Here is a 15,584-nt window from a genome sequence, read left to right as displayed (position 1 = left end):
CTAGGAATACTCCTATGCCCACTGGCTGGGAGTTGTGAAAGGCAGATGAAGGGGACAAAGGTCATTTTATGATATGACATGTCCTACAGCATCTGGCACTGGTAGTATGAGGTGAGAGGAGGAGCAACAAGGTTTGAAATGTTTGGAGCCAAAGGACAGTCTGTGGAACATTCACTAAAAGAAAGATTCAGTTCTCAAAGAAGCCAAGTCAAAATGCAAGTTCTTTCCTATCAGGTACATACTTGAAAATGCAGCATAGACAATTATAATACATTATAGATATTTTTTTCTATAGTTTTTTTTCCTTATTAATACAGTATTTATTTGTCTTCCCTCTGTCAAACCTTGAGCCAACCACTTTCCCCAGGCTGCCTGGGGAGGTATAGGAAAAGGAATATACAGGGCAGACGAGACACAGGAGAAAGACCTGTGGGAGGTGGAGATGGCTCCTTCACATGGTGAATAGGACGAGAAAGGTCACCATCAGGCAAAAGAGCCCCATGGCCTCTGAGAGGGCAAAGCCCAGAATGGCATAGGAGAAGAGCTGTTGCTTCAGAGAGGGATTTCTGGCATAACCAATGATGAGGCTCCCAAACAAAGTCCCAATTCCAGCCCCAGAGCCAGCCACCCCTACCGTGGCAGCCCCAGCCCCAATGAACTTGGCTGCTATATCGATGTCCCTTGAAATGGCGCTGGTTTGGAAGCTGCGGCTGGGAATAAGGGAGGTCAGGGGACGTGGGGTTGCCAAGATGCTGAGGCCCTTATAAGGTGCCTCACCTGTCAGTGTCTCGGGTGGTTTTAGCACCACTGCAGGCAGCGATCGGCTCAACAGCTGAGAGGTGCTCCTGACCAAGAACGGGGTGGAGATGAACTTTGCACAGGCGTACATTTTCCCAGGGGATGAGGGGCTGCAGCAGGAGAACTGCTCCCAGGGCCGAGAAGACAGAGAGGGCCTTTTCTATAGTTTTTGATGAGAATTATATACAACAACGTTTATCAAAATTCCTGAGTTTGCAGTTGACAAGTCTGAAGCAGTACCACAAAAGCTAGGTGTCTGCAGTAGTTCATAAACAAAAAAAGAGCGAGAGAGCTTTCAAAATTTAGAACAACAATTTTAAAAATGTACATGACATTGCCAATTACAAACAGGAAACCAAAGAGAAATTTTCTAAACAACCAACGATAAATAGATTTTAATCAACTCTGCCGGGGGAACACTGAATTAATTTTCTCCCCCCTCTAGAAAATATGACAAGGGACACCTTGTGCCTCAGTTGGTTAAACATCTGACTCTTGATTTTGGCTCAGGTCATGATCTCAGGGTTGTGGGATTGAGCCTGGCTTTGGGCTCCTTGCTCAGCAGGGAGTCTGCTTGAAATGCTCTCCTTCTCCCTCTGCCACTCCCTGCCCCTGCTCCCACACATACTCCCTCTCTCTCTCTCTCTCTCTCTCTCTCAAATAAATAAATAAATAAATATTTAAAGAAGAAGAAGGAGAGAGAGGATTGGGCTAGGCCACCTGCCCAGGGCCTCTCCACCCCAACAAGTATCCCGCTTGTGTCCTTCCAGAGTCACCATCACAACCCCTCCTCCTCCTTCTTCCCTGATGACCATGAATTTTTTTTTTTTTTTAGATTTTATTTATTTATTTGACAGCAAGAGAGCACAAGCAGGGGGAGCAGCAGGCAGAGGGAGAAGCAGGTTCCCCACCTGATGTGAACCTCAATCCCAGGACTCTGAGATCATGACTTGAGCCGAATGTGGACACTTAACCAGCTGAGCCACCCAGGCACTCTGAATTTGTATTTTAATAATATTCTACATGTTGTAGCTTCAAAAGGCAAATAACACATGATGTTTATAATAAAGAATATCAGCTTTCTGCTCCCATTCCCCAACCTGAGGCCTTCTCCCCACAGGAAACCACTGATTCTTTTTTTCTAGGTATTTATCTCCATATTTCACTTGAATATTTTATATTGCAATTTATTAAGTTTTTAATTGTAAGCATCATCTGATGACTTTTCATTGTAGAAAGAGTACTTTAGTTCTTTTCCATCTCCTCCTCCACTGTCCACCTTCCAACATGGACATTTCTTAAATATCAATATTTGGTGCTTACATTATTATGAATATGTACTTTTTTTTTTTTTTTTTTTTAGCAGAGATCTCTCTGACCTCCTGCTCCAATTTGGACTGACTGCTCACTGCATCTGCTGCTCCCTTTACCTCAACCTTGCAACCCCCTCTGCCCACACCCTCTTGGAGTCCCTGCTTCCCTGTGTCTCCCTATTTTATGGTTTAATCTCTTACTTAAGGAGAGCATGTACTTCAGGAACTTCCTGAGAAAGAATTGGTGGAGGGAAAATTTAAAGTCTTGGCCTGATGTTAAATGACTTTGTTCTGCCTTCATATTTGATAGATAGTTTAGCTAGACACAGAATTCTAGGTTGGAAAAAATTTCCCTCAAAATTCTGAAGACCTTTTCCTGTTATCTTCTAGCTCTTGGTGTTGTTGGGAAATCCAATACCACTCTTTCTTAGTTCTGTCTGTAAACTTCCAGGATCTTTTCCTTATTGCTAGTATTCTGAAGCCCACAGTGACATGACTTGTTGGGCCTTTTCTCTTTCTTTTTTCTGTATTGGAGGTACTTCAGTTCTGGAAAATATTCTTGTATTATTTCCTTGATAAATTTGTCCTTTCCATTTACTCTGCTTTTTCTTTCTGAAACATCTATATTGTTTTATATTTTCTAGGACTCTATTTTATTTTATTTTTTTTAAGATTTTATTTATTTATTTGTCAGAGAGAGCGAGGGAGAGAGAGCGAGCACAGGCAGACAGAATGGCAGGCAGAGGCAGAGGGAGAAGCAGGTTCCCCGACGAGCAAGGAGCCCGATGCGGGACTCGATCCCAGGATGCTGGGATCATGACCTGAGCTGAAGGCAGCTGCTTAACCAACTGAGCCACCCAGGCGTCCCTCTATTTTATTTTATGCCAAGAATATTTCTAGGCTCTTGGGACATATCAGTGGTCTAAAGAGACAAAAGTCTCTGCCCTCCTGGAACTTGCTTCCTTGCAGTGATGGGTTCAAATCCTGGCTCCCCCTCTGACTGGCCATGATACCTTAGATAAGACATTTAAACCTTTCCTGTCTCAGTTTCCTTATCTCTAAAGTAGAGGTTATAATAGAAATTGCTTCCTGTTCCTCCAAATAAAAATTGGTTGTTCAAGGACTAAAAGATTTATTTCATACAATGAGTGGGACTAAAAGAATACCTAGCACACAGGAAGAACTATAAGCATGTTTAGGATTAACATTATTGCCTGACTAAGCATTTGAATCACCACAAAAGCAAAAGTAAAACTTCAAATCCCCTTGTGCAACTTGTCATTGTTCACTTGAAGATAAACTGGGGCTGGGATGATAGGAGTAGCTGAGTCATTCCAGCTCTTCCAATCCTGACCAGCTTTCATATTTCAGCCCTACTGTAAAATGAAGTGACACCTGTATCAGTAAATGAAGAGGTTTCCACTGGCTTAGCAAAGTACATTTTAATGGTTTCCCGCAAGTATCAAGACTCCAGTTAAATTTATCTTGGGGACTAGAACTATGTAGGAAGGTCACCATTTGATTTTACCTTCCTCAGTCTTGGATCTGGAACACTAAGCTTATGTGTCAGGGAAACATCAGGTTCTTCTCTGATAACCTGAACCTACTTGTTTGGCTCTGCTCCTATCACTTTGAAACTCACACTACCTCTGGTCCCAGCTCCCACTTTCAAAAACAGAATGTCACTCAAAGCCCTCCAATCTCCCCAGGAAAAGACTCTAGTTCTCACATCAGAATTTGAACTGCTGTTGAGTTCAGAGACTAAGAAGCTCCCAAGAGTATTGAGTTGAAAGGAAATAACTCTCCTTTTTATAATGTCATCTAACAAGCAGAAAAGATCTATTTCTTTAGTGATTTTTCTGGAAGAAAAAATAATTTTTTAAGGAGTTCTGAGATTGTTTAAAGAGTTTCCCTAAAAGTTTTCTCTTTCTTCTCTTTCTGATACATCTCTTATATTCTGGATTTGGGGTATAGTTGAAATGTCTAGGCTTGATTATTGGGAGAAAGGCACTATCAGGATAGGGTGTGTGAAACATGGGTCTCTGAGAAATCATGGTTAGCTCCCTCTTTTTCAGTCCTTGACAACAATGTCACAAAGAAAGGAAAGTGGATTAATCCTTTAAAAAAAAAAAAAAAACATAGAGGAGGAGGTTGAAAAATTTCAAGTCTCTTAGAAACTTTGTGTGGGAACTCCACCACTTTATCTTTAGGATACAAAGTAATGATGGTGATGATGACAGTTGTGAAGGGAATGATGAATTATGCTCATGAAAAAGCTTTTCATCTGTAGGCTCAAAGGACAGCACAACCACTAATTAATCCTGAGGCAAAGTAGGCAAATATCATTACCTCCAATCTGCAAATTAGGAATCCAGGCAGGAGGAAACTAAACCCTTAACCAGAGCCATCTCAGAGTGAAGACTAGAAATGAAATGAAGAGTCCCTGTGTCCTAACTTTCCACTGGCCAAAATAAAAATTTTTTTTTTGGATTTTATTTATTTATTTGAGAGAGAGAGAGAGCACAAGCAGAGGGAGCAGCAGAAGGAGAAGGAGAAGCAGACTCTCCACTGACCAGAGAGCCTGACACAGGGCTCAATCCCAGGATGCAGAGATCATGACCTGAGCCAAAGAAAGATGCTTCACCAACTGAGCCACCAAGGTGTCCCAAAGGGATTTCTTTTATTCCACAGACAGAGGTAGCTCCTTGCTGCATCCAACCCTCTTCTTTACAGAGTTCAGTAAGGGCAGGGATGAGACTTGGTAGAATGATGTTTCCACCACAGAATGGTTCTGAGGGTGCCACATCTCCCACCAATCAACTTGAAGGCGAGAACTGTAACTCACACTTTGTACCACTTGTAATATGCAGCATAGAGTCCAACCATAGATCTCCATGGTTTTGGTTATTTCTTGATTAATAGTACTATTCTTTGGCAGGGAAAAGAACATATTTCCTTTTTCTGTAAAGTCTATTGGCTTACTTTAATTTTCTTTTTTTAAAGATTTTATTTATTTATTTGACAGACAGAGATCACAAATAGGCAGAGAGGCAGGCAGAGAGAGGAGGAATCAAGCTCCCTGCCGAGCAGTGAGCCTGATGCAGGGCTTGCTCCCAGGACCCTGGGATCATGACCTGAGCCGAAGGCAGAGGCTTTAACCCATTGAGCCACCCAGGTGTCCCTTAGTTTAATTTTCTTGGTTCAAGAGGGAATTTAGGGAGTGTGGCAGAGATAGTAGCTGACCACCAAGAATTTGTCTTCCCTCTCATGTAAAGTTGTTTCAGGGAAGGGGCTGTCAAATTGGAAACAATATTTCCCAGCACTTTTTGTCTGGCTGACTAATTCTGGCCAATGGAATATGAGAGGAAATGGTGTGTGCCATTTCCAGGCTGAAAGAGTTCAGTGTCTGATGTGCTTCCCATCTTTCTACCTCTGGTAGCCACCTTAGGACAATGTGTGGAAGATGGCCGAGCTAAAGAACTTAATTTCCTGTGTTGCACACTTGGAGGGGAACCCCCAAGTCATATCCACATTAAACTTCAGGCAAGTGAGAAGTCAACCTCTTTTACTGTTTTGAGATTTAGAGTCATTTTTTACTCCAGTTAGCCTACTCTAATACAGGGATAAACAACAACTTAGAGATGAAGTAATTAGGGCAAAGCAAAACGGGGACAGGGAAATAAGATGAACACAGCACAAAGTATATACAGAAAAAGCATGTTATAAGGTCTATACAAGTTGTGGGAAATGGGCAAAATATTTGGCTTTGAGTTTCCCAACATCCAAAACAAAGAAGGGAATGCTACGATCTACAAGATTCACAATGCCCCGAAGAGAAACACATGTTAACATGCAGGAGAAATATGCATTTTTCTGGTTCCTTAAGCCAAGGCACATTTCCCCTATGTGGCATGAGAAAGAGGATCAGTGCTGTCAGCTGCATTGGCCATATCCTTAATAGCATCTGTACAGTGGCTCTCACAGAAACGTTCCTGTAGCTGATAGAACGTCCCTCGATGCAAAAAGTGGCAGAATATGAAAAAAGTGGCTCAGAAATAGCACTCTTTTTTTTTTTTAATTTAAAGATTTTATTTATTTGACAGAGAGAGACACAGTGAGAGAAGTAACACAAGCGGGGGGAGTGGGAGAAGGAGAAGCAGGCTTTCAGCCGAGCAGGGAGTCTGATGTGGGGCTCGATGCCAGGACCCTGGGATCATGACTTGAGCCGAAGGCAGCGGCTTAATGACTGAGCCACCCAGGCGCCCCAGAAATAGCACTTTTAAGAGAGGCCAAGATAGTGTAGTGTACAAAGGCAGCTCTTCAATAGGCCACCTTAATCCAATATCCAATGACCCAAAAGGGATGGCTTCTTTGCTCTGACATAGACTCTGAGGTTATCACTTAAGAATCAAAACCATAGGGCGCCTGGGTGGCTCAGTGGGTTAAGCCGCTGCCTTCGGCTCAGGTCATGATCTCAGGGTCCTGGGATCGAGTCCCACATCGGGTTCTCTGCTCAGCGGAGATCCTGCTTCCCCCTCTCTCTCTCTGCCTGCCTCTCCATCTACTTGTGATCTCTCTCTGTCAAATAAATAAATAAAATCTTTAAAAAAAAAAAAAAGAATCAAAACCATACTTCTGGATGAGCCATGAGGTGGAAGCCCAGTCACACCATGCTGCAAGAACACAGCCTCATCCTCTGGATGGATGACCTTGTCCTCCACCAGATGTGTCAGGAGGCAACCCAACACCTGACTTGCTGACCATAAAGTGAGGAAGTTCCCTTCCCTGACTTGCTTGTTGAGTGGATGGTCCTGGTGTGGATGTTCATTCTGTTTCCACATCTCAAGGGCAGTGATGGGAAGGAAATCAAGGCTGCACATACTGAGGTCACCCTTGGTTTCCTAAGGTCTACAGGTGTGGATGAGAGACATCTGGCCAGGAAGCCAGCCTGCCAGAATCCCAGGAGTAACGGCACTCAGCCACGCCTTCAGGAAAGAGGAAGCTAGCAGTATTCTCAGCAGTATTCCGGCCAGCACTCGAATTCTTCAAGTTTGCAGAGCAGTGAACCGTATCAGACATCCGCCCTGTCAAAGGTCTTCACCATGAGGTGGATTATATCCTTCGTGAGCTGGGATGCTTAACCCTGCCGGCAGAGAGAACGCATCGCCCTCTGAAAGAAGTGACTGTTGTAAGGGGGAGAGATAGATCATGGGGAACGGCTCAACTTTTCTCCCAGAAAGTGTGTTGTCCATTTGCCTTATGGGAAAGAGAGGTGCCTGCGCATCCAGGAGCTCAAAGCCATTTCACTCCTGTCCTTTCTCCTGCCCCGTGCCCGTCACCTCCCTTTAAGACACAGATGAAAATAATACATTAACCATAATCAAGACAGTGTATTTATCAGTGATATTTATTTACAGAGGCTGATGGCAACAGGATGCAATGTCTTTTTCTTCTTTTTGAAGTTCTTCATGGGACTATTTTTTTTCTTCTCAACAAACATTTAATGAGCAAGTCCAGGGAACTGGGATAGCAGAGTCAGTTAAAAACGTGAGCTTCTGGCTCAACAGATCTAGGTTTGGTCCCATCTGCTCCTATTTCTTTTGCAAACCTATAATTTCTCTAAGCTTTGGTTTCCTCACATGGTTTTCTGAGAGTTTTAGGGGAGGTAATGAACCAAATGCCCTGTTGGAGTGACTAACGGAGTGTGCCCCTCCGCTTCCTAATACCGTTCCGGCAAGGCTTAGAATTCCAACATATGAATGGAGAGGGACACATAAATATTAAGCCCATATGGGCATCTTGGTACCAGGGTCCTGGTGTTACCATCTGGAAACAGGAAGTTAGTGGCTTAGTCTAGAATAAGCCAGTCCCTGAATAAGTCAGCTTGGGAGTGGGTCAGCATCACAACTAGTCTGCTCTGAGACTGTGAAGAGAAAAGGGCACGGCTAAGTCTATGATACTCTGCAGGATGGACACTTGTATCCTATAGATTAAAAAACAAAGTGAGGGGGCACCTGGGTGGCTCAGCGGGTTAAAACCTCTGCCTTCGGCTCAGGTCATGATCTCAGGGTCCTGGGATGGAGTTCTGCATGGGGCTCTAGCTCGGCAGGGAGCCTGCTTCCCCCTCTCTCTCTCTGCCTACCTCTCTGCCTACTTGTGATCTCTCTCTGTCAAACAAATAAATTAAAAAATCTTAAAAAAAAAACAACAACAGAGTAAGTATGTCTTTATTAATTCAGTCAGCTGCCTGGCCTTCACTGTTCATTTCTCAGTCTGCCTTTCCCTCCGCGGGAAGGGTTCATGCTGGTATTTACTTACACAGTAAACTCAGCAAGAGCTGTCAGCTGACTTTTCATATGAATATGGGTGTTTAATCAATAAATGTTGACCTTTGGTGGTGATGATGATAGATTCTTTCTGGCAAGTTATACAGTTTCTGATATAGCAAGCCGTACATTTTTGCAGTTAATTGTATGCTTAAATGTATGTGCTTATACACACATATATAATATGTGCATATACACTGGATGTAGCACTCACACATTTATATATATACACGTGTACACTTATATACATACACACATGCACATAAGTGCTTTGGAATGTTCCCAATTTTAGAAAAAAGCAAAAGGACTGGTCAGTGGTAGAAAGCAATCTGTGGGTTGTACTGTATATTTCATTCATAACTTCCATTCCCTTGAAAGTATTAGGTCCCTTGTAATTGACACTCTGTTTGGGGGGCACAGGGGTGCTGAAGGGCAGCTGGAAGAAGGGCTGAGTGGAGGCCATGGTTTTTTCACACCTGCCTAGACGCTTGGGCAACAGCTGCGAAGCCCGCCATGTGGAAAAGCTGCCTCCCTCCCCTCCCTCCATTATGCTGGAATTCCTACTACAGGAGCCTAACTTTTATTTCAATTCCAGTTAAACAAATATACCAATGCCCCAGGGGAGGCCACAAACACATGTTAAAACCTGCCTGAAGGCACTTTTTACCTCCAGAAAGAGAAGTGTGTAGCCTTTTAGCTGGGGTGGAAGAGGGGCCACGACAGGGAGCTAGGTGCGGGTCCGTTGCTGGAAAGAGGAACAGAGAACCTGAGTCAGAACTCATGACGTCATGCTTGTTCTTTGCGCCTGATTTCCCTTCCCTGTCTCATCTTTGAAAGAAGCTTTCGACTGCTGACACAGCAACGTTCAAGGTGAATCATGGATTATTTGTCTACGTGCGTTACCTGTGCTTTAAATTTAAATTTTCAGCCATTTATTCAAGGCCTGGCAATAATTAACTGACAATAAGGAAATGGCATGATTTTCTTAGAGGAGCGCATCAGAAAATAATTTCCTGGGGTCACAGAGAGAACTGTAAACAGCTGGAGTCACTTTGGGGCCATTTTGTGTCGCCTGGCGCAAAGTCCTTTTAGGTTATAGATGGCCCCGCCTTTCCTAAAACTGTTGGACTTCCCTGTGCCAGGGACTCTGGGAGCCCCTCCACTGAGTCTGGTAGACCAGCTCGTCCGTGTGGGCAACCGAAAGCTTACCTGGAGCTGGCAATAGTGTAACTGGTCTTCCATCAAACACTTTTTGTACACCTACTTGGTGTCGGGAACTATTAGGCTCCGCAAATAAAGTCATTAGAAAAATACAAAAAGCACGAGTAATATACGGTGTTGGCCCTAGAAACGTGTACCAGACACAGAGGCCTTTCTTGTTTCCATTCTGGTCAAACAGCTACTCCCCTCAAGGCGACAAACGCTGAAGCTTATTCTTACTCTAATTAAAATTGCCTGAAGGCAAAAGAGGAAAGTTTGCCGAAAACTACTGTGAGGGAATAAAAACCCCACAAAAGTCTTTTTCGGCCTCCCAACGTTTTACCAATGCTGCCCTCTGCAGAGCAAACGTAGAATCGCAACTTAGCCGTGTGTGCAAGCTTCTCCACTGCCAGGTGTTTGGGAGAGAACCTGAAGGTCCAGGGGCCTTCAGACTTGGCTCATAACCCCTCTAAAACAATTGCGAACGATCATGTGCATTTGTGCATGTTTTTAAAAAACATAGACATGTAAATTTGTATCATCTTCATAGCTGAGACGGTTGAATATTCCCACATACGGGCGTGGGCTTTATTTACATTGTTGCAGACCGAGCTGATCGAAATTATGAAAAATGCTTTCTGTAGCATCTCATGGTGAATACAGCCCTCGTTGCCAAACCGATCAATCAAATTAGAATTGCTTTTCGACAGGAAAAAATAGTTTGATCATTCTCGTTCAATGTAACTGTGTTTTGGTGTCCAGGATTGCAGTCCTGTGCCCTGACCAGGAGGCAGGTTGGTAGGGGTGGGGGATGGGGGGGGGCGGGCAGGCAGGGAGACCTGCCTTTGGCTTCCTTGTCTATATCCATACTGGGTGGTTTGGCCAGCAATCCCCAAGATGGGAAACCCCTTGACTTGTCAAAATGAGCAGACTGCTGCTGAAAAGTGACATTTACCTTTTTCTAAGTAGCTCCTGCGGACCAAAACTTATCTTTAAGACCTCAAGAGAGACAGAGAAGGAAGAATTATTTTCCAGGAGGCCTCCTCTTAAAAAAAAAAATTATAATTAATTTAATAGATAGTGTAAGAGAGCAAAGAGGGAGTGCAGCAGAGGGAGAGGGAGAAGCAACCTCCCTGCTGAGCAGAGAGCCCGATGAGGGGCTCCATCCCATGACCCTGGGATCATGACCGCAGCCCAAGTCAGACACTTAACCAACTGAGCCACCCAGGTGCCCCCAGGAGGCCAAATCTTAAAAAAAAAAAAAAAAAAAAAAAAAAAAAAAAAAAAATCAACAGAAGCCCATCAGGGTCCTGCACTCTAGGTAATCCTGAAGGAAAGTCGTTGTCTGTCAAAGGCCTGAGCAAGAGCAGAGGGATAAGCAGAACCATCTGATCCTGGCTGTGGCCAGAGTGGAGCTCTCAGCCATCTGTGCCCTGCAGGACTTTATCCTTTAGGATACTCTAAGGAAATCACTTTCTACATCTTGGACATCTTGGACATCTTGGACTTAAAACCGGTTGCCTGAGAAAGTACCTTTGGTGGCTCTATCCATGGGCTGACTGCTCACTCTTGTCTACACCTGCCTTTTACAATCCCCTTCTCCCACCTAACAAAGGAAAGACATGCACATTTTACCATCCTGCATTTGACTACATATGCTGTGCTGGTGTAAGAACCTGCATCAGAGGAGTGCCTGGGTGGCTCAGTGGGTTAAGCCTCTGCCTTTGGCTCAGGTCATGATCTCAGGGTTTTGGGATCGAGTCCTGCATCAGGCTCTCTGCTCAGCAGAGGGCCTGCTTCCCTCCCCCGCCCCCGCCTGCCTCTCTGCCTACTTGTGATCTCTCTCTCTCTCTTTCTCTGTGTCAAATAAATAAATAAAATCTTAAAAAAAATTTTTTTTAAAAAAAGAACCTGCACCAGACAACAGCACCATGAGGACATTCAGATTTAAGAGGAGGAGATGGAGGAGACCAAAGCAAGGGGAGCCATCTTATTTCTTTCTTAAGGGGAATCCTAATGGGCTTGGGGTGGAGAATGTGAAGATGATCTCCTGTCTGCTTTGTAGCTCCTTGAGTGCCAGGCTAAGACATTTTAGTCTTTTTTTTTTTTAAAGATTTTATTTATTTATTTGACAGATAGAGATCACAAGTAGGCAGAGAGGGAAGCAGAGAGAGAGAGAGAGGAAAGCAGGCTCCCCACTGAGCAGAGAGCCTGATGCGGGGCTCAATCCCAGGACCCTGGGCTCATGACCTGAGCCGAAGGTAGAGGCTTTGACCCACTGAGCCACCCAGGTGCCCCTAAGAAATTCTAGTCTTGCACTGCCTGACTCCAGTCTGCTTTCCCAGGCTCAGCACCCGTTGTACCCTGCATCCTACTGATGGAAATAGAACTGGCTTCCCCACACACCCTGTGCTCTTCCCATGTCTGACTTGCTCTGACCTTCATCTTAGTCTATCAAAGTCTCTTTCTAGGCTAGCATACTATTTCCTGATTATTCCCTAGTACAAGCCTCTCTCCTTTCTCTTAATCCTGTAACATTCTCTACTATCTTAGGGCATGTATTATATTTTGCCTAGTGCTATAATTATTTAACTTCATGTCTCATGGCTTTTGAGGAAAAAGAGGCAAATTCATCTTTATATTTCCCAGTTTTCTAGCTCAAGATCTGGTATAGAACAGGTACTTAGAAAGTTTTTCAGGTCCCAGGTCCATCCCAGGCTGTGTGAGTTTATAAATATACCTTCCAAGTATATACAGATTCATGTTCTCTGATCAAAGAATGCATTTCTTCTCATCACACATCTAAAGAATGACAGGATTTGTCTTGAAACTTAGTAGCTTCTAGAGTTGCACCAAAAAGCATCTGCGAGAGTAAGGAAATGGTGCATGTGATTGGGGATTTTTGCCATGTATGATGATACACTTTGGGTGGCATTTCTAAAACACTGCATGGTGCTTCTAGGTCAGTAGACCTGTACTCAGTGATGGCATGCTGTGCATAAAGGAAAAACAGGAAGCTCAGTCTGGGCTTGTGCATTTTTCTCTCTTTCTTACAGAAGATATTCTGCTGATGACCCAGATTCATTTGTTGATAGAAATAGTCTTTAAAACATACCAAGTATCAAATATGTTTGGGAATGCATGGAAACATAATAAGATCAACAGACGTCAAATGTCATGGTAATTCCCAAGCATGTTGAAACTCCCAATTAAATGTGTGGCTGAGAATGAAATGATGGTCCTACCATCACTTAATGGAGACAGGATAAATGAAAAATAGAGCAAGGGATGAAAAATCTCCACCTAAATCATATCAAAATTGGGAGGGACCAAGCTTGTTTAAATATTCATAAATCTGCAAATAAATGGAGTGGCTGGAATGGTTCTGCAGGATAGTAGTTCTCCAAAATAAATCAGTTCAGAAAAACCAAAGATTCTGAAAATGAGGGCTGTGCAAATTGTCTTACATATAATGCATAAAGAATTATGCTTCTGGAAAAATATGGTTTTTATTTTACCTTGTAAATTAGCTATCAAGTGGAAGAACAAATTCTTGAATGGAAATGTGTGCCAAGGTTTATGGCACAGCACGACGGTTTCCTGCCTGGGAGCTTCTTGTTAGATCTGCTGGTAAACAGCTGAGTGACTTGGCCCAATGATCTGTCCATTTTTATACTTTAAAAAAACTGAACATTGGCCAATGAGTGCAGATAGGAACTCTTTGGACCACTAATTAGTCTTACTGGAGAGTTGATGAAGTTCTAGAATCTAGGTGAGGTTCAATGGGGTGAGGTCCGGAGCCAATGACCAAGAAAGAATTCTTGAGATATATTTGGTGCAAAATGGTGGCTTATTAAAGCACGGGAACAGGACCCATGGGCAGGAAGAGGGGCTGCCCCCAGTTGTGAGGGATGGCAGGTTATGTACCACACGGTTGGGGAAGGTAAGGGAAAGGGAGGTTTCAACAGAACTTACATATGCTAAAGAGGGCCTACAAGGTACCTGATACTGGAGGTCTTGTGGCATTGATCAAGGTTGTCTTTCCCTTTTAGCAGGCCATTAACATCAAGATAGTTGGGAGATTCCTAATGAATGTCACATTTGTCCCACCTAGGAGTGGTGGGGGTGAGGGGGAGATTGCGAGGTGTCAGCCTTTTGCTTTGTCCTCAGCCAGCCTTCTGCTCCCTCATCAGTCACCTATTTTTTTTTTTTTTAAAGATTTTATTTATTTATTTGAGAGAGAGAGAGCATGAGCCAGGGGGCAATGGCAGAGGGAGAGGGAGAGGGAGAAGCAGACTCCTCCCTGAGCAGGGAACCCAACATGGAGCTCAGTCCTGGGGCTCCAGGATCGTGACCTGAGCCAAAGGCAGATGCTTAACTGACTGAGCCACCCAGGCACCCCAAAGAGCCACCCATTCTTTAGATGCTAAAGTTTAGAGAATTCATCTACCAAGTCTCTTACCCAAACTGCCCTTCCTCATTGAGCACCTACTACAAGCTCTGCCTGCCTGGCACCTGAATATTTGGCAGCCTGGGTGTTCCCATGGAAACCAGTTCTACTCCGGGAGAAATTTCTAGTCTGGCTGTAAATTGGGGTTAGCGAGGGCAGCCTCCATCCTGCTAATAAACAAAGCCAGCCTTTCGTAGGAATAAGAAGTTGGTGCGTTACCACACGTTTTTCCAACATCCTCTATAAAAACCCTTTGTAGTGCTCACTGGATGACCTCTCACTGACCTTTCTCTTATATTCTAAATGCCATTCTCATGCCAAGCTTGATGAGGGTTTTTATTCTTTCTGCAATAATAGGGTTGTCAGACTTAGCAAATAAGGATATAGGGCATCCGGTTAAATTTGAAGTTCAGATAAAAAAACAAAGAATTTTTTAATATATAACTCATGGGACATAGTTACACTAAAAACTATTCTTTATCAATCTGAGATAGACTATAACGGGATATCTTGTTGGCAACTCTATAGAGGGATTCAAAAGTCCTAATTTTCACATCCATTGTTTCTGCTGTTTATCCCTCATATCAGGAAACAATGAGGCACAACCAGGAACTACTTTAGTTACCTGAAAAGAACATGCGATCTCCCCCCTGAAAAAAAATTATGAATAACACATAATAGATACACTTTTTATTAATGAGTGTCCTGAGGGATGTCTAATCTTTTCCCCAATGCGATAACTACTTCCTTTTAGTCTTTACCTCTTCATTTTCATCTCTGGCACCACTTGTCTCACTTTCTTCAATAAAAAAAGGAAAAATCCTTTATTTCACCTCTGCAATGCGAAGGACAGCGGTTCTCAAATCCTTTAGCTATATGGTTTTCGTACTCCCTTGAGTTCCGAGTCCAGTCAGGAACAGCCACCCTATGCCTATTTTGGTTTCCGTTACTGAGCAGTGTGTGTATGAAGTAAAGGTGACCTTCCCATTTCAGTTTAAACATTTGGAAAAGACACTGTTTTCTTTTCTTTCCTTTTTCTCTTTGTTTTTGTTTTTAAATTAGCATAGCTATGGGGGGCGGTCTACCCATGTCTTCAGGGCTCTCTCTTGGCTACTTTTAACTATTGACAGCACTCAACACTTCCCTCCGAGGGTCCTCAAGGAGCTGGCGGCCTCCTGCCCAGGACATAGCCTGAAGTCAAGTCGCTTTGCAGTTGTGTTTGGAGACACAGCATTTAAACTTCCATCATTACTAAGAAAATTAAAACAAAACAAAACAAAACACCCAAGCCAAAAAATACTAACTTCCATCATCGCATAAAGTTAGGTCTAGGGAAGAGGGGCTAACTGGGGGAAGAAAAAACACAACTGCACTTGATTTTATTTATTTATTTGACAGAGAGAGACAGCAAGAGAGGGAACACATGCAGGGGAAGTGGGAGAGGGAGAAGCAGACTCTCCACTGAGCAGGGAGCTCGACGCAGGGCTGGATCCCAGG

At 43.6% G+C, this 15,584-nt stretch overlaps 1 protein-coding gene across 1 annotated transcript; it reads right to left on the bottom strand.

Annotated features, from left to right (window-relative positions):
* Positions 1-308: 308 nt before the first annotated feature.
* Positions 309-904, bottom strand: LOC125096423 (ATP synthase F(0) complex subunit C2, mitochondrial-like). Its single transcript, XM_047723419.1, has one exon. It carries the CDS (start codon positions 887-889, stop codon positions 452-454), a length of 438 nt encoding a protein of 145 aa, XP_047579375.1. The 5' UTR covers positions 890-904; the 3' UTR covers positions 309-451.
* Positions 905-15,584: the final 14,680 nt, after the last annotated feature.

Source organism: Lutra lutra, chromosome 3, assembly GCF_902655055.1.
Source record: "Lutra lutra chromosome 3, mLutLut1.2, whole genome shotgun sequence".
Taxonomy (NCBI): Eukaryota; Metazoa; Chordata; class Mammalia; order Carnivora; family Mustelidae; genus Lutra; species Lutra lutra.
Note: the sequence above shows the minus strand (reverse complement) of the source record. Positions and strands in the feature narration are given on the sequence as shown.